Here is a 25361-nt window from a genome sequence, read left to right as displayed (position 1 = left end):
ACATATATTATAATAATTGATTAGAACCATAAACAAAAATAAAAAATGTAATAAATGAAAAAGTAAAAAAATGAAAAACAGTGGAAATATACAATATTACCAGAACAGCCGAACATGATACTGAAATATATCTTGATAAAGTAAATACATAACCGTATAAAAAAGAGGACAATATATATACGTATGAAAAAATAAAAAGTGATATAATGCATTGACATACACTCTCAACAATCTCCTAATACCACTGGCTCAAAGGAAGTGTTTCAACTCCCAGTCAAAATTCATGCCATGTGGGTGGAGAGTGTTGAGAGTGTATATCCAATACATTTCTTGTTTGTTGAGAGTATTTTCCCTGTTACCCCCTCGGGTGACAAGGTATGTGTTCTATGGCAGAAAATAAAAAATTGTTAATACCTCCACTTGAACACTAAAAAAAATGTCTAGCCACGGGGTGAATCAAATCTCCCTTTCTGATTAAACGTACATGTTCGGCTATTCTGGTTTTTAGGGGTCTCGTTGTACGACCCACATATCTATGTCCACAGCTACAATAAAGGGCATATATTACAAAACTAATATTACAATTGAGAAAATTCTTAATATAATATTTTCTATGATTATCATTGTGTGTAATAAACTTGGTAGGGCATGCATACTGACACATTGAACATTGGCCACACTTGAAGAACCCTTTGGGTATACCTCTTACATTAGGGAAACTAAATCTAGAATCAAAAATGCTTGGTGACAAATGAAAGGCTAATGTTTTGGCCTTACGGTAGGTGAATCTAGGTCCACCTTGGACCATTGTACGAATGTCCTTGTCCAACAAAAGGGTATGCCAATGTTTAGATATGATATTACAAACTTGTTGAGATTGTTTGTTGTATGTAGTAATAAAAAATGGACTCTGTGTATTATTAGAGTATGATGATTTGGCTCTCTCTTTGTTGGGTGAGGAATTTCTCTTCTTACAAATGAGGGTATCCCTATCCATAGCATCCGCTTTGGCAAAATCAGCTCACACATCTTTGGCAGAATAGCTCCTGGCCAAGAATCGATTAGACATGTAGGGACTGAAGGGATAATCCCATTACCAGCCTATCACCCCAAAGTCTCAGGAAGTACCTTAAGCAAGGGGGCCCTCCATGTCAGTCTCTGGCAGGTTCATGGGTCCTCTGTGTCCAGGAAATATAGGTCTCTGGGTGTCTGCATGTCTTGATCTCAGCACACTTTTGTGCTCAAGACAGTGTCTGTGTGCAGGCTTATCTGCTTTCCTGTGTCAGTCCAATTGTGAGCTAAGGTATCCCTCTCCTGTTTCTCACGTCAGGCTTTTTCTAAGAGTCCTACAGTAATTAACCAGGTGGAGTCTGGTTGATTGACTGTGTGCAATTAACCAGCACACTGCTGTATTTAGAAGCAGGTTCTCTCAAACAGTGATAAGTCCCTGTTACAAAGTGCCAGATTCACAAAAGGGGAATAAGTAAAAGTGTGTTAAAGTTTATCACCCTTTTCTTGATCTAGACATATTTTTTATTGAAACCTTTCATTTTAACACTTTAGGTTCTAATGAAAATGCATTTTTTTAAACATAGGGCCATCACACAGGAAACATGTGCAACCCCAAGCCGCAGAGGGTAATGTATTGGATCTGGAAAAATAATAGGCAGCAAAGAGTGAGGCTTATTTAATCCTCACCTTTTTACCTTTCTGAAGTAGATGATCCAACTGTGGTTCTTCCACCTGCTCCTGGCCTTCCATGTGCTGCTGTGGCACCTCCATCTGTGGCCCATTCCATTGCTCCAGTGGCTCTGACTTTGGACCCTCCAGCTGCTCCAATGGCCCTGAGGTCCAGTGGCTCCTTTGGCTGCTCTGGTGGACCTGACTGTGGCCCCTCTTCTCCAGTAGCCCTGCCTGTGGGCCCCCAGCTTCTCCAGTAGCCTCTCCTTCTGTGCTGCTTCTGTGGTCTCTCCAAATGTGGCCCTTCTGGCTGCTGCTGTGGCTTCTCCAACTGTTACCCATCCAGCTGCTGCACAATCAGTTGAATCATTAATTCTTGCTTATGAGGTGGATGTGGTGTCAGTACAGAACCAAGAAATACAGTATTTAGTCCTCCTAAAAAGGGATAACAGAAGACAACATTGTGGTAGCACAGGAGGCCTCTACACAGACCATAAATATTCAAACACACCATCACAGGAACCCCAGCATGGATTAAGATGACTGTGCGTTGGCCGAACCAGCAATCCAAGACAGAAAAGACGACGTCTGGTTTATTTTAATTTTGTATATGTTGATGTTATTTGTTGCAAATGTTTGCATTCTGAATACTGTGAACTAACAGTAATTAATAACAATATTCCCTTGAAGAATTAGTGTGGTATTATTTTAAATAATCACGGTCATTTACATATTTACAATGACATTTATAATGACACACAATATAATTCTTTATTTTCTCACAAGGGACAATGGCATATAATATTGCCATGAAATGCTTTTATAAGTTTAAAGGTGGGCATTAGGTTGGTGAATGAGGTTACATTTGGTACTTTACATAATCTCCCAACTTACTTCCTCAACAAACCCTGAATAGACCCTAGCATTGCAATGCAGCAAAACATTTTGACAAGAAAAAGGCACACCCCTGCTGTTTAGTCTGCACATGCACGTGGCTCACAACAGCTTCATGCAACATTGCCTACCTCTGGGATAATGAACCTGCTATGTACCTCAACGTTGTGCTTTCTCGTGGCCTCATGGAAATGTTACTCTCTCTATCCATTACAATCCCCCCCCTCCTGGCCCACACCCAATATCATTATACACCCTTCATTACTCAAAAACCTTGCACTATCTACTGAATGTTGGTGGAGAACTCTGAAAATCAGCACGCCAACCACCGCTTATTCTAATGGCAAACATCACAAATTTACAACTTGCAAACAACTACTCAAATTTCTACTCATACTGTTCCTCTCTTTAGCAGGTGATATTGAACTTAGCCCAGGCCCTCCCTTTTCAGCTCTGTCCTGTGCAACTGAGAATACCCCCTTCAAATTAAAAAAAAGGTCTATCTGTCGCCCATATAAATATACGGAGCCTGCTGCCCGAACTGGATGAACTAAGGGCATGGTGCCTTATTCATAAACCCAAAGCCATCGTTCTCACAGAAACATGGCTAACCCCTAAAACCTTCAATGCAAATATTGCCATTCAGGGTTACTCCATTTCTAGGAGAGATAGGTCAAAGAGAGGAGGAGGGGTGTTATTTTATATTGCAGAAACCTTACAATTTACACTGTTAAATTGCCCCCCAAAGCCCACCCTCTTTCGAATCCTAGTTAGCAAAATCTTCCTCGCCTTTTTTAAGCCTGTCCTGATTGCTGGCATCTACCGCCCCCCTAAAGCCCCTCTACAGTCCCCGACTGATTTCACCCACTTTCTTGTCTCCATTTCCTCTCTGAATGAGAAGAGTGAGCTGCTAGTTCTTGGGGATTTCAACTATAATTGGCACGACCCAAAAAAACACAACATCCAGATACAACTGAAGTCATTTAACCTAACGCAACTAATTTCCCAACCCACATGGACAAACCTGAAATCTCACAACCACTCTTTGCTAGACTGGATTCTCTCCTCAAATCCCAGCAGAATCCAATCCTTTGGCATCTTTACTGCCATTTTCAGTGACCATGCAATAGTGTACTGTGTAAGGAAAATGAAACCACCGCAATCAAGTCCTAAAGTTCTCCTCACTAGAACATTTAGAAACTTTAACCCACACCCGTTTCTGGCTGACCTTACCAACTGCACTTGGTACAGAATCGACTTAATTCCAGACCCCGATTCTGCGCTCGACTATTTCCAATCTGAGTTCTTAAACCTCTGTGATACCCATGCTCCACTACGCAGAATAAGGGTACGGTGGGGGGCCCACCTTCAGTGGAATATAACTGACCTGATCGCGCTCTACCATTTCAGGGATACCTTGTGGAAAAGCTACAAAGTAACTGGCACTACCAAGGATCTTAATAACTAAAGATGCCTGCGGAACATGTGCACACGGCAAACAAGACACGCAAAAGCACAATATTACTCTGACAATCTTCACCAGAATACATCTGTAGCCCTTTTTCTGATGCCTCCCAAAGGGACTACTGGTCACTGTACACAACCTGCGGCTCCAGTAGATCTGAGCCTCCGCTATCTGGGAGCCTGGGGTAACTATTCTAGTGCAGCGCCTCCTCTTACCCAGGATCCCCGTTATGCAAGATTCCCCTGGGCAAGAAACATACCCCCACAGTGCGTGCAACCAAGTTTTACTATGCAATCATACCTTATACTCTATATGACATCACACATAACATATTCTTATACTATAATGCTAGTCTTGGCAGCAATACCTAACACCGTTATAACTGCTACGTTCCTTATACTATAGTGGCTCGGCCACACCTCTAAGGAATATTGTCCTGTACAATAGTGGCTCAGCCACGCTCTTATAGAGTATTGTCCTTGTATTGTCTTACGTGGTATAGGCTCAGTCCTCTAGCCACTCGCTAGTGTCCCTAAAGAGTTTAGCCTAAGGCGGGATCAGCGCCTGATGACCGGTGTAGGTGTACTTGTTGTTACAATATATCTTCCTGTCACGGCGGTGACCGGTACCTCTTCACAAAGGATCCGATGCCTCCGACCCTTGACCTCCAGATGTCGCGGTGTCCAGCCGTCTGGTCCCAGATGACTGCAACCGGCCGCAACTCTGTGCTTTGTCCCTAACTAATGTATAGTAGGGTGACAATCACTTCCACTACAGGGCGTCCCTGCAGTACAGCAGCCTACTGTGACTCAGGGGATGCTCCTATGGGCCTGAGGGGACAGCTGGCCTATGCAGGTGGGTCACGGACCCCCTGCACTCACACTACCTCCTTCAGCTCCATCCAGATCTCCTCTGACTAGCGTGGTCTCTCCCCCATGCTTCCCTTTCCTGCTCCCGTCATCCTAACCTTCTGATTGGTTCTTCACATCAGGTGACTGCCCAGGAGCTCATGGGAGTTGTAGTTTCTCCACGGAGCCTCTCTGCCTTAATCTGCACAGACACACAGCTATTGCATCAGCCACTGCCTGTCTCACTCTGCTCTGACACACTGCAACACTGTTGCAGACACTCCACAGGCCTCTCACTGAACAGAGTCAAACACCAACTGAACACACATATGAGGTTCCTACCACATCCTTACATTCTCCCCCTTGCAGAATCCAACGGCCCTGCTTGGGCTACACCTACATAACTATACACAGAATGTTATATAACCAAAAATAACGCAACACAGTACATCTTACTTATTGCTCTATATTAAATTGCACAGTTCAGTGAACATTATCACTACCGACTGTACTCTGCGGCGAGCCCACTGCTGAGCCTCATAATGGGGTACCCCAAATTGATCATAAGCCATCCTCATTGGAGGTTGACCAGCTCTTTGGCTTCTGCAAATTTGTTCTTCAGCCACCTCCTCTGGAGAATAGCAATTCCCATTTGGCATTTCCAACTCTACCCTTGAGGGGCTTGATAAAAGTCTCTTTGTGGCACAAAGCACGGGCTCTGTGGATCTAGCGGCTGGCTCATTGGAGTCAGCGTCATTGTCGTTGGACCAAGGGCTCTTTACCCGTAGCTCCTTCAGGAGATGCCCCCGCACCCGGAAGGCCCCTTTGAGAGGTTCCCTCCATAGGATTCTCAGAGGTGGCATTTATTACAGTCTCCGGGCCAACCTCTGTATTTTCATCTTCTCCATCTATTGAAACAGTGGGCACTTCCAATTCGTTGTCCCCTACTTGAGGTATGGGGAGCAGATGATTCCTATGCCATACCTTTATCCGGCCTTCTGAATCCTTGATGCGGTACACCGGGAGGCCAGGCATCTGTGATTCTACCTCATACACCCCATTTCTCCACCGATCAGCCAATTTATGCTTTCCAGGAATGCCTAAATTATGAAGAAGAACAGCATCCCCCGGGCGAATCTCTATATGCCTCACCTTGTGGTCATAGCGTCTTTTGTTGCTTGCATTTAATTGCGCCGCCGTCTTTTCCGCCAATTTATAGGCCTGCTGTAGACTGTCTTGTAGTCTTTGTACATATCGGAAATGCGTCCTGTTGGATACCCCATCGGTAGATATCCGCAGTCGCACATCCACGGGCAGTCTAGCTTCCCTCCCAACCATCAAGAAGTAAGGAGTATACCCGGTAGACTCGTGGCGAGTACAGTTATATTTATGCACCAGTGTCTCCACATGCTTGCTCCACTCCGTCTTCTGAGAGCCTGTTAGTGTTCCCAGCATGTCAAGTAGCGTGCGGTTGAACCGTTCAGGCATAGCATCTCCTTCTGGGTGGTACGGGGTCGTTCGTGACTTAGCTATATTTAGCAACTTCAGCAGTTCTCTAATGAGAGTGATCTCGAAATCTCGGCCTTGATCCAAATGTAGCCGGTTCGGTAATCCATAATGAATGAAGTATTTTTCCCATAATACTCTAGCCACAGTCACCGCTCGTTGATCTTTGGTGGGGAATGCTTGGGCATATCATGTGTAGTGGTCCGTAATCACTAGTACAGTGGCAACACATTTAATTTGACTGCGGCTAGTTCCGCAAGCCGGGAGATGTCCCGGCTTGCTAGCCGAATCCCCTCGGCGTGCCGCGCGTCACCGATGCGCGGTCACGCGTCATCGGGTGCCTGCGCCCCCTGCTTTGCATGCCCGGGGCTCCCCGAGGGAGCCCTGGTGTCCCGCGATGTGGGGGACGGCGGTGGGGGGTTCCGGGGGACCCGGCGGACCCGGAGAAGAGAGGGGGAAGCCCCGATCGGAGGGCCGCTCCTCCGAGGCTTCGGCACGCGCCCGGGACACCCCGGCGCGCACCCGGTTACTGTCGCGGCCGAGACCGGGCAAATGCTCGAATAAACTTGGCCGCGACAGTACATTACCGATGCCCCGGGAATCTGGCTCGATGCATAAGAAGTCCATGCACACCAAATCCATGGGGCCGGAGCTTTTCAAATGTGCCATGGGGCAGCCCGAGTTGGGAGAGTCTTCCTCTGTATGCAGCGGGTACACTGTCTGCAATGCAATTCGACGGATTCTCTCATCTTCGGCCAGTAGAATCGGTTCCGAAGTAACCCGAATGTTTTGTCGACACCCAGATGGCCATGATCATAGTGTAGGGCCCTGAGGACCATATTCCGCAGAATCTTGGGCAGGAATAGCTGTCGCCGGTTGGGATGATTATGGTAGGGTATGACCCGATACAGGAGGCAATTGTCCAGTTCGAATTTCCCGAACTCGTTCAACAAGAGTTTCACCAATTCTCTGGGGGCTTGCTTAAGAATAGAGGGGTTTCCTTGCTGCAGGGCTTGGCGAGCTAATTCTACCCCTGGGTCTTGAATTTGATGCTGCACTAGCTCGTTCCAGGAGATAATTTTGTCTTCCGTGAGGTTCATTCCCTCCAAGCCTCGGTAGGCCCGAGGGACAGCACGGGATTGACAACCTAATGAGTCGGCTACTCTTAGCTCCAAGAATGCGACCTGGTCATCGACTACTGCGGCTATGGAGCATAGAGCACGTATACCAGGCCCCAGAATTTCTTCCCACACCTCCTCATCCAGGACAGGCTGGAGCCCCGGTCTTCATGACAAAGCATCGGCCCCTACGTTGGTGGGCCCTGGTTTATACTTGAGGTTGAAACGGTAGTTGGCCAGTGCCGCCAACCACCAATGACCTGTCGCATCTAATTTGGCGGACGTGTTAATGTACGTCATTGGATTATTGTCTGTCCGGACTTCAAACTGTACCCCATACAAGTAATCGTGTAACTTGTCTACTACTGCCCATTTGAGGGCTAGGAACTCCAGCTTGTGGACAGGATAGTTCTGTTCACTTGGGGTCAAGCTTCGACTCGCATACGCCACGGGGCGGAGCCCTGTGTCATGTTTCTGGTGCAACACTGCTCCCAGTCCACTAAAACTGGCATCCACGTGTAGCACGTATTCACGGTCAGGATCGGCATAGGCCAGTACTGGGGCCTGCGTTAGACTGGCTTTCAGTTTCAAGAACGCTTGCTCACAAGCAGGGGTCCATTTCTCTCCAAAGGGCGTTTGCGCCGTGATGGTATTCCTGCCCGTATCCTCAGGATAGATCTGTAAAAGGTTATTCAGGAGCTTAGCTTTGCTTGAGTAGCCCTCCACGAAGCGCCGGTAGTAGCCACAGTACCCCAGGAAGGATCGGAGTTCTTGGACGTAACTGGGCCTGGGCCAATTCACTACAGCCTCTATCTTTCCTGGGTCGGTGGATATCCCTTCAGCTGATACAATGTGGCCCACATAAGTCACGGACGTGCGGCAAAATTGACATTTATCCAGGGACAGTTTGAGTCCCTCCTTCTGGAGGTCTGAAGTCGATCCAACACCTTCATTAGCCGCTCCTCGTGCTCCTCCAACGTTTTCCCGAACACTATAATGTCATCCAAGTACACTAAGCATTCTTGCGGGTTCATGTCTCCCAGGGTCTGTTCCATTAACCTCTGAAAGGTGGCAGGGGCCCTGCAGATCCCTTGTGGCATGCGGGTGAACTGGTAGAACCCTAGCGGACAGATGAAGGCTGTTCTCTCCTGGTCTTCCAGATCCTATGGGCACTTGATAGTATCCCGACCTCAAATCTAGTACACTGAACCATTTACTTCCCGTCAAGGCGTTCAGAAGGTCCTCAATGCGTGGGAGGGTATACTGATCAGGTACCGTACGATTGTTCAGTGTCCTATAGTCTACGCATAGACGTACCGTCCCATTCTTTTTGCGGACCACCACGATGGGAGAGGCGTACAGACTGCGTGATCCTTGAACGATACCAGCTTTCTCCATTTCGGCTAGTAATCTCCGCACCTCTTCCACGGCTCAGGGAGCCATGCGGCGGGAACGCTCCCGGAACGGGGCGGTGTCGTTCATCCAAATGGTGTGGTGGGCGCTGCGACTGCACCCCACATCCATATCACTCGTGGAGAACACCTCTCATCGTTCTCCTAGCTTGGTCTGCAGTCTTTTTCTCCAGTCCTCCGTTAGCGGCGAATCTCCAAAGTCAAATGCCAACAGGAGAGTTACTGCATGGGTGGTGGCCACCGGCCGTTCCTCTACGGCCTTCTTTTCAGGTATCACGGGATAGATTCTACCCAGAGGCTGCCGACGATCAATGCACATGGGGTACGGAGAGATGTTCTGCACATATACCCAGGTTCTATTCGGAATTTTCCTCGGCCATTTCTTCACTGAAGCTAATATTTCGTAGCCAAGCCGCTGATCATCCCGTGTCATGCTCTCCAATGAGAATAGCTCAACCTCCGGACGTCTATCCGGGTAGTGGCAGGCCACGATCATCATTCTCCCTTCCCCGGGAGGGATCTGGGTCACGCCCCACTCTTGACTGTACAGCATTCCATGCTCCTCTTCAGTCGCGATTTTACCGTAAGCCTCTTGTAGTGCTGGACACGTAGTGAGAGCCAACAACGGGGCTTCGCCCGCTTCTTGTAAGTACATGCGGATCACAAATTGCACAATGTCGGTGTTGGTACCCATGATTACCGGGGCACTGGGGTGGTCTTGTGGTTCTGGACACACTAAGGCTTCCACTTCCATGGGGTGGTGCTTACCGGTGTTCAGCTGGGGAATGTCCAGATGTACCTTCACCACTCCATCGATGGGGTAATCTTCGTGACTCAACCCGTAAAAAGTCAGCAGATGTAAGTGTTGATCGTAGAAGGGCCGATACACTATAGTCACCTGAGACCCCGTATCCATCAAGGCAGAAGCATAGATGCCTTCAATCACTACTCGGACGATGGCAGCTGGTCCGATCCGATTACTCGTCGAAGGCTGGGCCACGGCTCTGCCGTCCTGGGGAGTACACAGCAAGGACGTGGCCGGTCGAGACGCCGTTTTCCGTAGGGAGGGGCAGCGCGCCCGAAGATGCCCCATCTTTCCAGAAGCATAATAGCGGAGTTGACTGAGGTAGGCATCATCTCGGATGGATGGCGAGTTTCACCGAGACAATCTCGCAGTTTGTCCACAATGGCCCACTTCAGCGCCAAAAACTCGAGCTTGTGTACCGGATAATTCTGTTCGCTAGTGGTGAGACTGCGGCAGATATATGCAACGGGTCGCAACCCCTCAGGATATTTCTGGTGCAACACGGCGCCTAGGCCACTCAGACTGGCGTCCACATGTAGAATGTAGGGCTGGTCGGGGTTGACATAGGCCAGAACGGGGGCCGCTGTCAGGCTCTGTTTTAGGTCGTGGAATGCCTGTTCGCACTCGGGAGTCCATTTATCTCCAAACGGTAGTCGGGCAGGATTGGATCTCTGGTTCGTCTCCACGGGGTAGATTCTGAGTAGGCTGTTGAGGGCTTTGGCCCTGCGAGAGTACCCCTCCACAAATCTGCGATAATAGCCACAAAATTCCAGGAATTAGCACAACTCTCCCACATTCTCTGGGCGGGGCGAGTTAACAACAGCTTCTATCTTGGCGGGATCAGTGGCAATCCCCTCTCCGGATACAATGTGTCCTACGTACGTCACAGAGGTTTGGCAGAATCGGCATTTGTCCAGGGAGAGTTTGAGACCCTCCTGCGACAATCTATCCAGGACCTTCAGAAGATGACTCTCATGCTCTTCCAGGGTTTTCCCAAAGACTATGGTATCATCTAGGTACACCAGGCATTCTCGGGGGTTGAGGTCCCCCAGCGTCTTCTCCATTAGTCGTTGGAAGGTAGCGGGTGCTCCGCATATGCCTTGGGGCATACGGGTGAATTGATAAAACCCAAGGGGGGCAGACGAAAGCGGTCTTCTCCTGATCCTCGGGGCTCATGGGGACCTGGTAATACCCGGACCGCAGGTCCAGTACGCTGAACCAATGGCTCCCATGTAAAGTGTCCAGAATTTCTTCTATGCGGGGGAGATTATACTGGTCCAGCACCGTCCGATTGTTCAGCGTCCGATAATCCACACATAGTCTCACTGTTCCATTTTTCTTTCTTACAACTACTATGGGCGAGGCGTAGGGACTGCGGGACTCCTTGACAATCCCGGCGGCTTCCATTTCATTTATAGCGGCCCTCACATCCTCCACGTCTCGGGGAGCGAGTCGCCGAGAATGCTCCCGGAACGGCTTCTCATCTGTCATTCGAATGGTGTGTTGGGCATTGCGGCTACACCCCACATCCATCTCCCCGTAGAGAACAAGGATCGCCTCTGCTCTAGCTGCACCTGCAACCGTCTCTTCCAGGCGTCTGGCAAGGCGGACGAACCAAAGTCAAAGTTTAGAGCCGTACCGGTCCTCTCCACCCGGTTCGCATTCACTTGTACGGCTTCGTCCACCGAACTGACAGGATATATCCACCCTATTCGCTGACCCACGTCGATGGCCAGGGGGAAGGGTGACAGGTTCTGTACCATCACATCAATCCAATGAGGAATGGGCCCCCGCCAATGGCGAAATTCAGGTATGAGCCGATACCCTCGACGTACATCCTCTTCAGGGGTACTTTCTAGCGAGAACTGTTGGTCTTCGCCGAGCCGCTCGGCATAGGCACACCATGCAGGAACGCTTTGCGTTTCTCCTGGGAATAAGCGGGTCAGGCCTCTCCTTCCGCAGAATAGCAGTCCATAGTCTTCGGGAGACGAAGGGGGCGGGGCTGGATCTGCTTGAACCAATTGCAGCTGTAGACTGGACATGGGGAGCTCCTTATTCTCCTGTAGATAGGCCCGGATGACTGCTTGCACAATGTCAGCATTGGTGCCGAGTATGATGATCCCGGGGTTCTGGACACAACAAGGAGTCCACCTTCATGGGGTGAGTTTTTCCCGTGTTGAGTTGCTGTATTTCTAGATCCACAGTCACTAGGCCGTCGATAGGGTAGTCGTCATTGATTAACCCACGCACTTTGATGTGTTCAGCCGGCCGCAGCGGCCGTTTTTGAAGATGCCGATCATAGAATCCCCGATAGATGATGGTGACCTGGGATCCCGTGTCTAGTAGCGCGGAGGAGTAGATTCCTGTCCACGAGCACCCGGATTAACACTACCGGTCCTACCCGGTTATTGTCGTCCCCTGCTGCGTATCCTTCCGCGGGCATCACGGCCCGAACGCTATCTGCCACATACACCCCGCACACCATAGCTTGAGGCGGGAACTTCTTGGGGGAAGGGCTTCGGCATCTAGAGTCTCCCAGGTGACAGTCATAGGATATATGCCCCCTTCTTCCACATTTGTAGCACGACATATCTCGATGGACCCCGCGTCGATTAAGGAGGGGCGATGACCGGCCAGCATAAGGGGTTTTTCCTGGGCCCTGCTTGTCTGGGGGGTCTTCCTTCTTGTCCACGTCCCCTTTGGGTTTAGCACTGCTGCTGCTTTTCGGCTTTGGAGGGGAGTGCAACATCAAATGCGTCTCGTGCTCTTTCACCTGCTGCAGGAGCTGAATGAACGAAGGGGGATGGCCCCTCGTGAGGTGATCACGGATCATACTGGCTATGGGGTGGACAGGGCTAGATCCGTGGAGGTACTGCTTACGTAGATACTCATCCATCTGAGAAGGTAGTACATGTTTATGATGCAATAACGGTCCCAGAGACATTTGCACTCGGTGGATATAGGCAGACAGCTCTTCCCCTTCTTTTTGATTTACGGCATAGTATTTAGCCCATAAAGCCCCATCATTTTCTTTCGTGCTATATGCTTCTACCAGGAACTCAATCATTAAGCGAGAGGTTAAATCAGGGTACTGTTCGCGGTGTATGCCGATCAGAGTGGCCGCCGGGGGCCGCAGGCATTCCATAAGTCTCTGCCGTTTCACCACATCGGTGCACGACCATTCCTCCATTACGCCCCTTGTATGTTCCTTCCAGATTTCTACCCCGTCTTCACCGGTGGGTACGGGGAGGGTTCCCGAGAAGGCTTTTAGCTTCCGGTAGTTCTGGGCATGAGTGGCTATTGTAAGCGCTTCAACTAGTGGCGGCAGAATAGGGGGGGCATATAACTGGTCTATTTTGTCCGTTAGTTTCCGCAGCATATTACTACGCGCTTCGGCCTCGGCAAAGGCGCTGGACCCTGGGTAACTGGAGGTGGATAGGCAACTACCGGCATCGCTCTCGGCATAACAAGCAAAAGGAAGAGTGGGGTCGTCTTTGTCTAGTGGACGTACGGGGGTGTCCCAGAGAGGGTAGACAAAGAGACTACCGCCCGGCGGGGCGTCAGGCAGGGCCAGACATTGTGGAACGGCTGGCTCGAGCGCTAACAGGTTGCGCCAACAGTTTACAAGCAAGGTATTCCAATTCGAGTTGCGGTCTACAATTACATCTACCAAGCGTGCTTTGGCAAAGCCGAGGAGTTGTCGTAAAGCGGTCTGTAAAGTCTCTAAGGGCAAGGCCATGGGCACTCGGGCCAGCGCTATGGCACGACGGGTAGGTGTGCGGACTTGGCGGGCCCAATCGTGTATCTCGTGACGGGTAGGAAGGGCCATGGTAGCAACTATTTATCTTCGAGGGGCACCCCAGGTCTAAGATCTCAGCAGCGCCTTCAAATGTAGCCCTGCTTCCTATCACTAGCAAGCTGCTACTCTGTGCTGTGTCACCTGTAGGCTCGCAGGGTCTGAGTCTCTGCCACGGAGAGCCTAGGGTATAAGCCACTATTATCACGGGTGCAGCGCCTCCACTTGCGACAGCTCCCGCCAGTGGGGGAGTGAGTCTTCGCAGGACGTCTAAGCAATAAGTACTGACACACAGCCAATTACCGTAATCAACTTCCTTTACTCTTAGGCCAAGATCAGATATATGTACACACAATGGCATCCCCCGAATCCACCCAACATAACAAGCCACGGCGGGCTTAACACAGACTCGTGCCTCGGCGGACGCTACCACACTCATGCGCCATGGCGGATGCCACAATCCCCGAACCCGCCACCGGGTGATTCCCGCCCGTGTCCAATTCCCCAAACAACACTGTCCCGTTACTTCACAGTCTCTATGTGTGTATGGGTGACTGCGCAGCCACTATGTCTTGGATTTGTGAATGGTACCGTTGGGGCCCTTGCTGAAATACCTGCCGAGCACTCCAGTACTCGGATCTGCAAAGATCTTCACAAAGGGTCTCCGCAATCGAAGCCTTCCTCCCGTTCTCTCTCTCTCTCTCTCTCTCTCTCTGGTCCAGGGCGATCCCATCCGGACACTAGTAACACCTTGCGGGGTATGATCCCCGACTGCACGCCAAATAGGATTGTCCTGATACAATTACACAGATGGTAGGGAACAGGAACCTATCTACGGTGATCCCTGACTCCGCTCGTCCATATGGTGACTCAGGGCTAAACTGGGCCTGGGGCACACGGCATACGCCGGGGCAGCTGAACCTCCCCTACTCCAACACTCCGTCTCCTCTCCTCTCCCACGTGCTCTAACTCACGTGCGTGCAACCACCTCCCTTTATCCCCTCCTCTCCATGACGCTCCCCGCGGGGCTGCTGGGTCAAGGATCTACTCTCTCCCGCCAACTGTGCTCCCCCTCCTTCGCGGGCTTTTGCAAAACCCTACACATGCAATCTCCCGCTCTTTCGGGGCTAACCAGGGGTCACGGCTACATGTACTTCACAAAACACTTTAACTGCAACCATTGAAGGTCCCCTCCAGTGCTTATTGCTCCAGGAGGCTTCCCGGCGGTTATCTGCTGGGCCTCTCAGTACGCTGTACTGCTCTCTCTCCAGTCAATGGCAGCTCTCTCTTAGCAGGACACAGACTGGCCCCTGGGTCACACTTGATCGAGCTTGGAGTTATCCACGAGCATGCAGATCTAACTCCACATGTCTGTCAACCACTCTTAAAGGCTCCTCTCTCCTCAGTCCTGCCTCTTCCCCAGTTTTAGTTATTAGCTGATCATATGTCCATCATAAATCACATGGCCAATGGCACACTGGAGCGGAACCTCACAGAGGGCAGTGTGATTATGTTGCTTGCATCACACAGGGGGTTACATTCTTAAAGTAGAGATGTTGCTTATGGAGCAGAATTACCAATTTAAATCCCAAAGCCAGCTACTTGTGACCTTCGGCAAGTTGTTTCTTCTGCTCTCTTTTCCTCAGACATCAAATACTAGATATCGTCCTGTGTACACTGCAGCACTATGTAACAAAAGGTATACTATTAATATATCTGCAGAAACACTCTATAAGTTTGAATATACTGCACCGTTTTCATATCATCAACCAAATATATGGTAATACATTGCTGAGCCTCAAATCAATGGCAGGCTTTTTATTAGCAGAGTAATAATAAATAATAACTTTATTTCATATAGCGTCTTTCTTCCTATGGGGCTCAAGCGCTTCACAATTACAGTATAGTGCAGGGGTGTGCAAACTTCCTGCGCTGTGCCCCCACTGCCTGCTCTTCCCCTGTGTCAAGCCCTCCCTTTACCTCTAATGCAGCATCAAATGTCACTGCGTGTTGTCATGGAGATGCATGGACTGAAGCCAGGTAAGTGAGCCGCGCCTCCCAGTTTGCCCACCCCTTGTCTAGCGCACGGTACGCAGCACATAGGAATTTTTACAGACACAGTCCCTGCCCAGATGAGCTTACAATCTATGTTTTCGTTGTCTGAGGTACATTGAGATAAAGTGACTTGCCCAAGCTCACAAGGCGCTGACACCGGGAATCTGAACCCGGTTCCCCTGATTCAAACTCAGTATGGTTGTTTATTGACTCAGTGTCTTTACTCATAGGGCTATTCCTCCCACCTACATAGAGTGCTATTTGTTATCAAATTAACATACCATTAGATACACACATTCAAGGAGTGGAAACTATTACTGCACTCTTCTTTATTTATTAATACATTGCATACTTTTTGAACCTCTAAAACAATGTTTTTCAACCCTGTCCTTGGGGAACCCAACCAGACCATGTTATGTAGATAACCAACCAATATTCCATTCAGATGTAAAATAAGTGCATCAAGGTGTTTGTTTCTAGTCCAATTACTCCTCAAATCTACTGATTGGGGGGTTGCCCGAGGATAGTGTGAAAAACCACTGCTCTAAGTAAAAAATTGTTTTTTGGCAACATGCTGCATTATTGTATTAAAGACCCATTACCCCACATTATATCTGCATTCATTTCAAAATGCAATTATTTATAAAACAATCTTGTCTTATTTTAGTTAGCAGTATTAAATGTAGGTTGCACATGAGCTTTTGAGGCTACACCATATTCTTTTGTTATCATTTTAAGATTAGTTTGCATTGTAGTTTTACTACTCTGTGTTGTATCATGAAGTTGATGATATGGTTTGTTTCTTAATCTGTTCTTCACATTGTCGGATTCATACCTGTTAACATTCCAAACATTGTCCATTCATTTTGAATAATAACAGATATTTTCACATCTCTTTTAATATTAGTTTGTTCATCTTCTTCTACATCAGAATGAGCGTCAGTTATATTCACAATGAGTCGTAGGACTACTAAACGCCAATCTGTATGGCTTTTCCTGTGCTGTATACAGGACAGTTGATTTGTTAAGCATAGTTCAAAGGTATCCAGTCCTGGAAGGTAAAAATCATTTAAAAAACCCCTTTAAGTATTGGCAGAAATAACTTCTTGGGAATTAGAAGTCACTGGAAGAGGTCTTCTTGAAGACACTTGGCAGCAAGTATAGAGCTTCTTTCCGAGAGTTTTGTAGGCATAACGGTAATACATGATGTGACCCATAACAACAAATGAGACTGAGATAAGCACAAGTAGTCCAAAGGCTTCTGGATTGGGCGCCATGATAACCATGAAAAAATGGAGTAAGTCCAGAAGGCAATTCATCGAGTCCTGAACACCATTTACAATCCCTCGCTCTGACTCATTCACATTTTCTTGAATCAGCTGCGTCACTGTTAAATCAAAGGACCAAAGACCTATAGGGAAAACATTTGATTTAATTTGCTGTTATATGCTACAGAGGTAATCATTCTTATAGGAAGGTTACTTCTTATTTCTTTAGGCAGACTCTGATTCTTAGTTGAAAACAGTGGCATTTTGTGCTTTTTCCATTATAAAAGTTCTATCATCCCAATTCAAATCAGTGGAAGGTTTCCCTCCCAAATCTCTCTCATCTGTGTAATTATGGTCAGACTAAATCGTCTTTATAAGTTAGGAACTCCCTGGCAACTAATAAAAATTTACTTTTCTGTCTTTAATATGAGGTCTTTTGAGCATAGACAGTAGCTCCAATAGGGAGCACTCTAATATACAGAGGCAACCATGATCATGCACGATGGAGAGTAGAGAGAGAGCAGTAACATAAGATATATTTGTGCAGTTAGATGAAAAGAAATACATTTTATGCCAGTACCAATTGTGCGATAAGAAATTTCCTGCATTACAGAAAACTTGGAAGTCAGATAAACAAGATACAGTACAGTCCTATTACATGAGTAACGAGTCAATAGCAATATTATCTTATATAAGATTCCCAGAATAGACAATCACTTTGATAGAAGTTAGTCATTTAAGGTTCGTGTTCAATCATCCAATTAAGACTGAATAATACACCAAGAGAATAGATAACCCAGAGGAAGGGCAGAGAAACAAATGAAATAATTACAATGTTCATTTTCCACCCACAAAATGCATAAACGCATCTCTTACAAATATACTCACCAGCTCTAGCTGCAATGATTCCTGTGAACAGCAGTATAACTGAAGTTAAAGGCACTGTGTTGGAACTGAACTCAATGGCTGTGTTGACTGTAGTAGATTTATTAACAGAGTTTTCAATGTCACTGGTAAAGTTAGCTGTGGACCATACATGAGGAGCAACTGTGAAAAATGAATTTCCATCCAGGTTATGTGTGCTGTTGATGTTGAAATATGGGGAAACTGACAAATCCATAGAACTTCCCGGCATGAAAACAGAAACCACGCAAAACACCAGGCTAGAAATTTGGGCAATCCCAGAGATAAAGCCCGTCTGTATCAGACCACATTTTCTCTGTAGCCATGTGAAAGCCATCGTTCCTAGAATGCCTGCAATGGCTGATACTCCAATTAAGATACTGAGTACAGAGCTGGTCAGACCTTGCGTGTAAGCATATCCAACTGTAATAGAATCAAAGCCTAAAACGGTCATGTAGAGGAATGAAAGGCCCATACCAGCAAGGAAAAAAGGCTGCTTGTAATACAGGATCCATCCATCCCGGAATGTGTGGAAAGGTTTTGCAATCTGGGAAAAACAGGTGTTCTTGTCTTCTTTCTGAGGCCTACAAATTGTTGATGCATTGTCAGTAACCAAATTTTCAACTTCATTTGGTGTGTTGTGTTCATTATCTGTTGAAAGAAATGCAACTTTAACATGTTTTATATTCATTAACAGAAACATAATTAAATAAAGCATTATGGATCGCTCTCAAATGTCCTAAAGGAAAACCCATAGTTTCTTGTTCTGATCAATGAATACTAGAACATCTCAAATCCTATCACAAACCTACTTCCATGTTATAATTTAGTAATATTCCCCAATAAAGGGACATTTGCTGGCTGTTACTGCCCATGGCTAGGGGAGCATTAACTAGGGTGGGCATTAATGGACTGGTTATTCCCTGTTCTGAGGGCAATATTACAATTGTACCTTAAATGTGTTCAAATTCATTTTTATTTTTACGGTTAACTTTTTAAAATCTTTGGGCATTCCCAAGTCACTAATTCAAATACTTTTATTTGACCCTTTCTAATATTTTAATCTGTAATTATAATTTTACATCTCTTTGCATTTAAAACATGATTAACAACAAATGTAGCTGGCTTCATTGTTCCCTTTTGATGGGAAATGGTGGGATATGTTGTAATATTGTGCACCAACACTGCCATTGAACCCTATGGAAATTCTGTGATATTCTGCATTGTAATGGAATATATTGTTTTCTGGATTATTAATGTAGCCTGGCACATTTGTACAGTAGGTAACAATATTTCACAGACCAGTTCTCATGTAGGTCGTTGTTAGGTACTGTACTAAGGACATGATAGCTGTTTTTCTATATTTAAAGTGATTTATCTGCACAGTACTTGGATTACCTCCATGCACATTTAGTTGTTTCATCTCCTGTTCTTCTTTTCGTCTACTCTTGTTGGCCAATTCTGGTATCTTCTCATACACTTTCCTTAGCAGCAGGTATTCCACACAGACTGAAGTCAAGTTCCAACCCACCACAAATCCACAGCCAATCACCAGTGAGCCAAACGTCATTATCTGCCCAACCGCCATTGGTGCCAAAATATTGGTTACTTGGTCTATCCTTCGAATTGTGGCATTCATACCTGTACACAGGTAGGTACACAACAGATTTTGTATTTGTTCAGGTATCAAAAGCAAAGAAGGGTTAGCACACAGTCAAAAATAAATTACAGTAGTATCAAATGCAGATTTTCTTTATTGTAAATATATATATATATATATATATATATATATATATATATATGCTGTATGCTGGGTGATAATGGGGAAAGGCGGGGTTGCAGACCTGCCTAAGACATGCAGATGAGCATACAGCTATATTTGCATATTTGCTTTCCTGTGGAGGGTTTTTGTCACTTTTTTTACTCACCATAACTTAACTCAGTATATATATATATATATATATATATATATATATATATATATATATATATATATATATATATATATATATATATATATATATATATATATATATATATTTACAATAAAGAAATATATACAAAAAAGAAAAAGACTGCGCTCCTTAGGTGTATCTAACACTTACATACAAAAATAGATGTATTATATTTGAATGAACAATATGGATTTGGCAGTGGCTAATATATCAATAAAAATGGCTGATTGACTCACACTAATAAAGTTACACACAATGTGATAGTGATTAATTGCTGAATGTGCAAATGGTTAAAAAGCTGCTAAAAAAAATGCTACCAATGAAACAATATAATAGCTGTGAATGGGCACTTGTGTGAGGTTCTACTGTTGCACAAATAGAAACCCTCCTGGATGGTACTACAATACTTTAAAGATTGATATTAAAAAAATGCAAAAATTGAACACATATGTGTATATAAAAATAAAAATAAAAAATAAAAAATAGGATGAAAAAAAAAAAAAAATATTGTAAAAAAAAATATATATATATATATATATATATCAACCAAACCAAGGGTCCATATCTAGGATCTGGCTGCTCTCCGCAAGGACCAACGAACTCCCAGAAATCTGCGAACAACAAGAAAAGAAAGCGCCGGGCAACGGGCGCTTACTTTTCTTGTTGTTCATATATATATATATATAATATATATATATATATATATATATATATAGTGAGAGAAGGAAAGGGCCCCAAACAAAAGCATTTGTTCTGTGACAACCATCAAATAAAGATTATGTGAATTTGTACTTCAGAGGCATACTAGAGTGCTTTTGTTTGGGGCCCTTTCCTTCTCTCACCGTATTTATTTGCCATTATAGCACCACCGACTTATCACTGCATATTGATGAAACTTTAGAGTCGGTATTTAGTCACAATTATTTATCTTGTGGATGCGGGGTCTTCCTTTTCTCCCACAAAAAAAATAAATATATATATATATATATATATATATATATATATATTTATATATAAAATAACCCTGGGACTCAGAATGATATCTTTTGACAATATTTAAAAAATAAATCTGTACACGTTCAATTGCACATTTAAAAAGCACTATTGGAAGACAGCATTAGGTGACTAATACTTATACTCTGGCAGTGGTTGAGATGCATTAAAACAGTTGTACTGTGACTCATTTAGGAAAAAAACCATTAAGCCTCTTAAACTAAGTGACAAAACTCTGTACCTCATTTTAGAAATGCTAATAAAATATTTAGAGTATGGTGAAAAAATAAATAAGAGAGGATTTTTAAAATACATTTATCTGTCTAATTAAAGTGAAACTATAATTTTGTGAAGAAGAAGAGTTGAACTTTGAGCTTGTGAATAGAAAAGCTGTTGTATTTCATAACCTGATTACATCACACTTCATCCAGGGCTGTCTGTTTCTTTTGTCAAGCATATGGTAGTTTTCAGACTGGACAGCAAACCCTGAGTGGCCTCACTGCTCAGATATAGTAAATATAATGTATCCCATGGTATTGTTCTATTAGTAATGTAGCCATAAACCTTTGTGCCTCTAAATAATGAAACTGAGATTCCACAATGTGCATCTTTAACTGGCAAAGTGTCTGTACAGGGTCTATTTAAGTGCACCACAAACGTTGCTGATTTGAATAGTAAATAATTTGTTTTCCAAAGCAGTGATAATGCATGAACTGAACACATGTTTAAACACATAAACCTTACAAACAATCAACATTTTGGTGCTTGGATGCCAGGAGATAAAGGACATTAGTAGCTGTGAACTAAGTTGTTACTTGAACCAGGATATAATTACAATGTAAGTCACCTGGAATCCCAGTGTTTTTCTAATGAGAATAATAACATCTAAAAAAAAACAAATGGGTCACTTCCTTTAAGTCGTTGGTGTGCAACACGTCCCATGCTAATAGATGCCAACACATGTTTAACAATGCAATGTCAACACGTGCCATTGATTAATCCCTTCAGTTATGGAGATAGCACAAGAAAACTGCTAATCAATGCACATGTTATGGCATATGTAATAAGGGTGGAAACCTTCACTTGTATTTTGGTTTTGGTTCTAAAAGAAATGCTGGGTTTTGGTCTAGCTGTAACTTAATTGGTTTTGGTTTTACTTTTGGATTTTAGCTCTCACTCTTGTCTCTTAAAGAGCAATACACGAATGGGTTAATAACCAGTTCAAGGGCAGTTTTTGCTCTACTGTATTTGTCTCATATCTTACCTGCCAGTGTGCATTTATCACCACCTGCTACTACCACGATCCAGTCTCTCTCAATAGTGATACCTGTAGCAGTGCTCCCCAGATTTGCAATGCTTGCTATTATGATCACTAAAATGTAGCAAGATGTCTTTGGAATAATACAGCAAACATGTTAAACAATGAAACCCATAATGCATTACATATCCTTCTATCATATGCATAATAATAAATATACTATAATTGGAGGCATACAACCAACACCCTTAAAGATTGTTTTAAAGAAGAACCCATTCTTTATAGATGTAATAAATACAGTTTAGTGTAACAGTGTGTTGTTGTGACCAGATAAGTTTAACCATTGCAGCACTCCAGCTACACTATTAAACAGCTGATGTCTTTTCACACAGTACTGGTGTCTTTAGTCCAGAATAGGCTAGTGGGAATTAGTTAGGTAGGATTCAGAAGCTGTAGTTTGGGTTGGGTAGTTGATCCCAATAATGTTTTGGAGTCTCAATAAAGAAGACGTTTTAAAGGCTTATACTATATGTAGCTTACATACAGACTGAAGGAGTATCTCAATGGTAAGACCACAGTCTTTAGAGCAGGCAAACCTGTTTCAAATCTCAGTATCACCCCTCATTGTAAACTTGGGCAAATCACTTTATCTCTGCGTGCCTTATACACCAAAATTAGATTGTACGCTAACTCATTGTGACTCTACGTTCAGCACAGCATACACTGTCATCGGAATATACGGAAACAAATATTATGATTATGTGTTTAATCATATTCAACACAGGAGTTGAAAAGTGTAACGTGTTTATATGGATATTCAGTGCTCTTTTATAGTGCAGAATATTGTATTCAGTATGGGAAGGAGTGTAATGCTGACTTAATTTTGAAGCAAATAAGAACAATTTGCACACTCACCAAGAGCCAGCTGTTCTGAGCTGCCATAAGCTGCGCTTTATTCATGAAAATCATCATCAGGATGATCCCACAGAGGATAACAGAGACATTCTGTACAATCAAAGATGACCGTGCCGCTGGTATAGGTGAAAAGGGATTGTAAATTAGAATGTGTTGCTTGTACCCTTCCATCTATCCCATCCTTACCCCTTTTTATTTTTGTACCCAATTTCCCTCAAAAAAACAATAAAGATTGTGTAACAAAAAATAAATAAGTAGATTACATTGCACATCAAAGTAAATTACCATCCTAAACCCAGTGCTAATGTTAGTTACCTTTAAGTCTTGGGTTCCTGTCCACCCAGTCTCCAATGATGGCTCCAAGCAGGAGGACAGACCCAGAAAGCACCAGCCCATAGACTGCGGTCAGCAGTAAGCTGTAGCCATAAAGTTCAACCAGAAAGATGGATACTGCAAAATTCCACATATGATCTCCCTTTAAAAAGGAATGAGAGTGCAGATGCAGAGAACATTATGTTAAAAGATGGAAATAAGCCATTCACGTCATTGTCTCGTGTAGCCATTCACACCCAGGTTTCAAATCTACTGCAGTAGGGACTAGCAACATATTCCCTGTGTCGTGTCACCAGTAGAAAGGTCCCCATGTGTGCGAGTAAATGTATGCAGTATACTACAGTATGTTTATAATAGTGAAGGAATGTGGTTTTGTCACTTCACTTGTCTCAAGGGACTAAATGTATTCTATTACGATTATTTATATGTCATCTTGCATTTCGTCTTGCTGAGGAGTAAATGATCAATATTTAATTTGCCAATTGAGGATAATATATCCCACTTACCCAGGTGGAGAGCACATGGGTGAGGTAAAGAAGAAACTTTGCTGATGTCAAATAATTGATAATGGATCCTGCAAAAGAAAAGAAAAATACAAATATTAAACAAACCCATAATGACTAGAGATTATAGTTTGTGACACACTGACATGATATAAAGGTGTGTGTGTGTGTGTGTGTGTGTGTGTGTGTGTGTGTGTGTGTGTGTGTGTGTGTGTGTGTGTGTGTGTGTGTGTGTGTGTGTGTGTGTGTGTGTGTGTTCTCCATATGATTATTAACATTGAAGTTGACACATTAAGGTGTTCTGCAGTATAGAAACGTTTGAGAATCCTTGATATAATACACACACTCCACAGCTTATTTATGTATTATTCCTAGGAATATTAATATGAATATAGGGGATTTGCTTTTTTTATGCATTATCCTTGTTTTATATTCTCTGACTGTAACAACCCCAATCAATGGACTCCTATTAATTATGTGGATAAGCGACCATTCTTTGATATCTTAATTTTAAATATATATTATCAGAATGCTGTATGTTGTGAGTTACAGTAAATGGCAATACATAAATAAGGTGATCATACTGAGTTGCTAAACATGTATTTGTAGATCAGTCCTGATAACTGCAGCTCTGGTTGAATCAATTTAAGAATTTTGAGTATGTTTGTTTGTCCATGATCAGACCTTCTCTTCTTTGCATTTCACCATTACCAAGACTACTACAGATGTAACAAAAGTTATTACCACCGGTCAATGCGAAAAAACATGTTTAATAACACGTGTTATATCCTTACCATTGTTTTCAATCGTGCTACTGTTAAATAACATGCCAGGGTCAATGCAATGCATAACGTGCACTATATAAAGTTGAGTAGGGAGATTGTTGAATGGGTTAGTTGATCAGTCCCACACACTGCCAATGACAGGTCAATTCCAAACTGACTCCAAATATTCTAATGACAGTGGTACAGTATGTTTCATGTGTTGAAAAGTTTGTGCCACATAGGACCAAAATGACTCAATTACAGTGATCAGTTAGAGGGGCAGATGCATGAAACCAGGATAAACAGATTTGTCAGTCTTGGGGTCGCCCAATTTTTGGGACCCTGTTGCACAGGAAAGATGGAAAACCACCCTGGCAAGAGCTGTGTCTCCTTGCCCTGCAGAGTTTACAATGTAAACATCAAGGTTTGAGAGGAACATATAAAACAGCATCACAACGTACAGTAGCTACCTGTAATATTATGTACAAGTTCATATGCTATGCTAAAACATTAACACAGTATCCCACATCCCACTTTAAATTATTAGCCCCTTAACATTTCACATACTCACCACTGCACCCCTCACTGTGCTTTTGATCACTTGTTCTATTCATCATGTAGCTGTCTGTAGCTCTTATTCTCCATGCACAGGCTATTTGATCACCAAAATAGTATTGCCAGCACTGATACTTGATACACTAGAAACGTATTATTCTCCTTCGCTGAAATCAAACAACCTGAAAGTCTTGTAGTGAGGATGACACTGAATCAACCGTGAAAGATCTGACAACTCTTCCATGATTAGTACTCAACATATGAGTACGGCAACTGACGATGCTGTTGTTGTATTCATTCAGGTTACCTTTCCTATTGATGTACTAATGATACGA

At 44.4% G+C, this 25361-nt stretch overlaps 1 protein-coding gene across 3 annotated transcripts; it reads right to left on the bottom strand.

Annotated features, from left to right (window-relative positions):
- Positions 1 to 1730: 1730 nt before the first annotated feature.
- Positions 1731 to 25361, bottom strand: LOC142499283 (ferroportin-like). 3 transcript variants are annotated; one of them, XR_012802644.1, is made up of 9 exons: positions 25043 to 25361; positions 23711 to 23778; positions 23187 to 23346; positions 22872 to 22987; positions 21963 to 22089; positions 19149 to 19391; positions 17736 to 18401; positions 16415 to 16990; positions 1731 to 1910 (listed from the first exon to the last, which is right to left on the bottom strand). XR_012802644.1 is itself a non-coding variant. In XM_075608411.1 (8 exons), the coding sequence occupies exons 1-8, from the start codon at positions 25086 to 25088 to the stop codon at positions 16662 to 16664; spliced, it is 1755 nt and encodes a 584-aa protein (XP_075464526.1). In that variant the 5' UTR covers positions 25089 to 25361; the 3' UTR covers positions 15589 to 16661. The 3 variants fall into 3 exon arrangements, 2 of the variants coding, with proteins under 2 accessions (XP_075464526.1, XP_075464527.1); XM_075608411.1 differs by lacking the exon at positions 1731 to 1910 and having other exon boundaries at positions 15589 to 16990; XM_075608412.1 differs by lacking the exons at positions 1731 to 1910; positions 21963 to 22089; positions 22872 to 22987 and having other exon boundaries at positions 15589 to 16990.

Source organism: Ascaphus truei, chromosome 7, assembly GCF_040206685.1.
Source record: "Ascaphus truei isolate aAscTru1 chromosome 7, aAscTru1.hap1, whole genome shotgun sequence".
Classification (NCBI taxonomy): Eukaryota; Metazoa; Chordata; class Amphibia; order Anura; family Ascaphidae; genus Ascaphus; species Ascaphus truei.
The sequence above is the reverse complement of the archived record's forward strand: the minus strand, read 5'-3'. Positions and strand labels throughout refer to the sequence as shown.

Excerpts from the sequence above, each read along its gene's own strand:
- LOC142499283 (XM_075608411.1), bottom strand. The coding sequence starts at position 25,088 with ATGATGAATAGAACAAGTGATCAAAAGCACAGTGAGGGGTGCAGTG. Across the intron at positions 23,347-23,710 it reads CCCATGTGCTCTCCACCTGG|GGAGATCATATGTGGAATTT; the intron begins GTAAGTGGGATA and ends TCCTTTTTAAAG. Across the intron at positions 18,402-19,148 it reads ACAACTAAATGTGCATGGAG|ATAATGAACACAACACACCA; the intron begins GTAATCCAAGTA and ends TTCTTTCAACAG.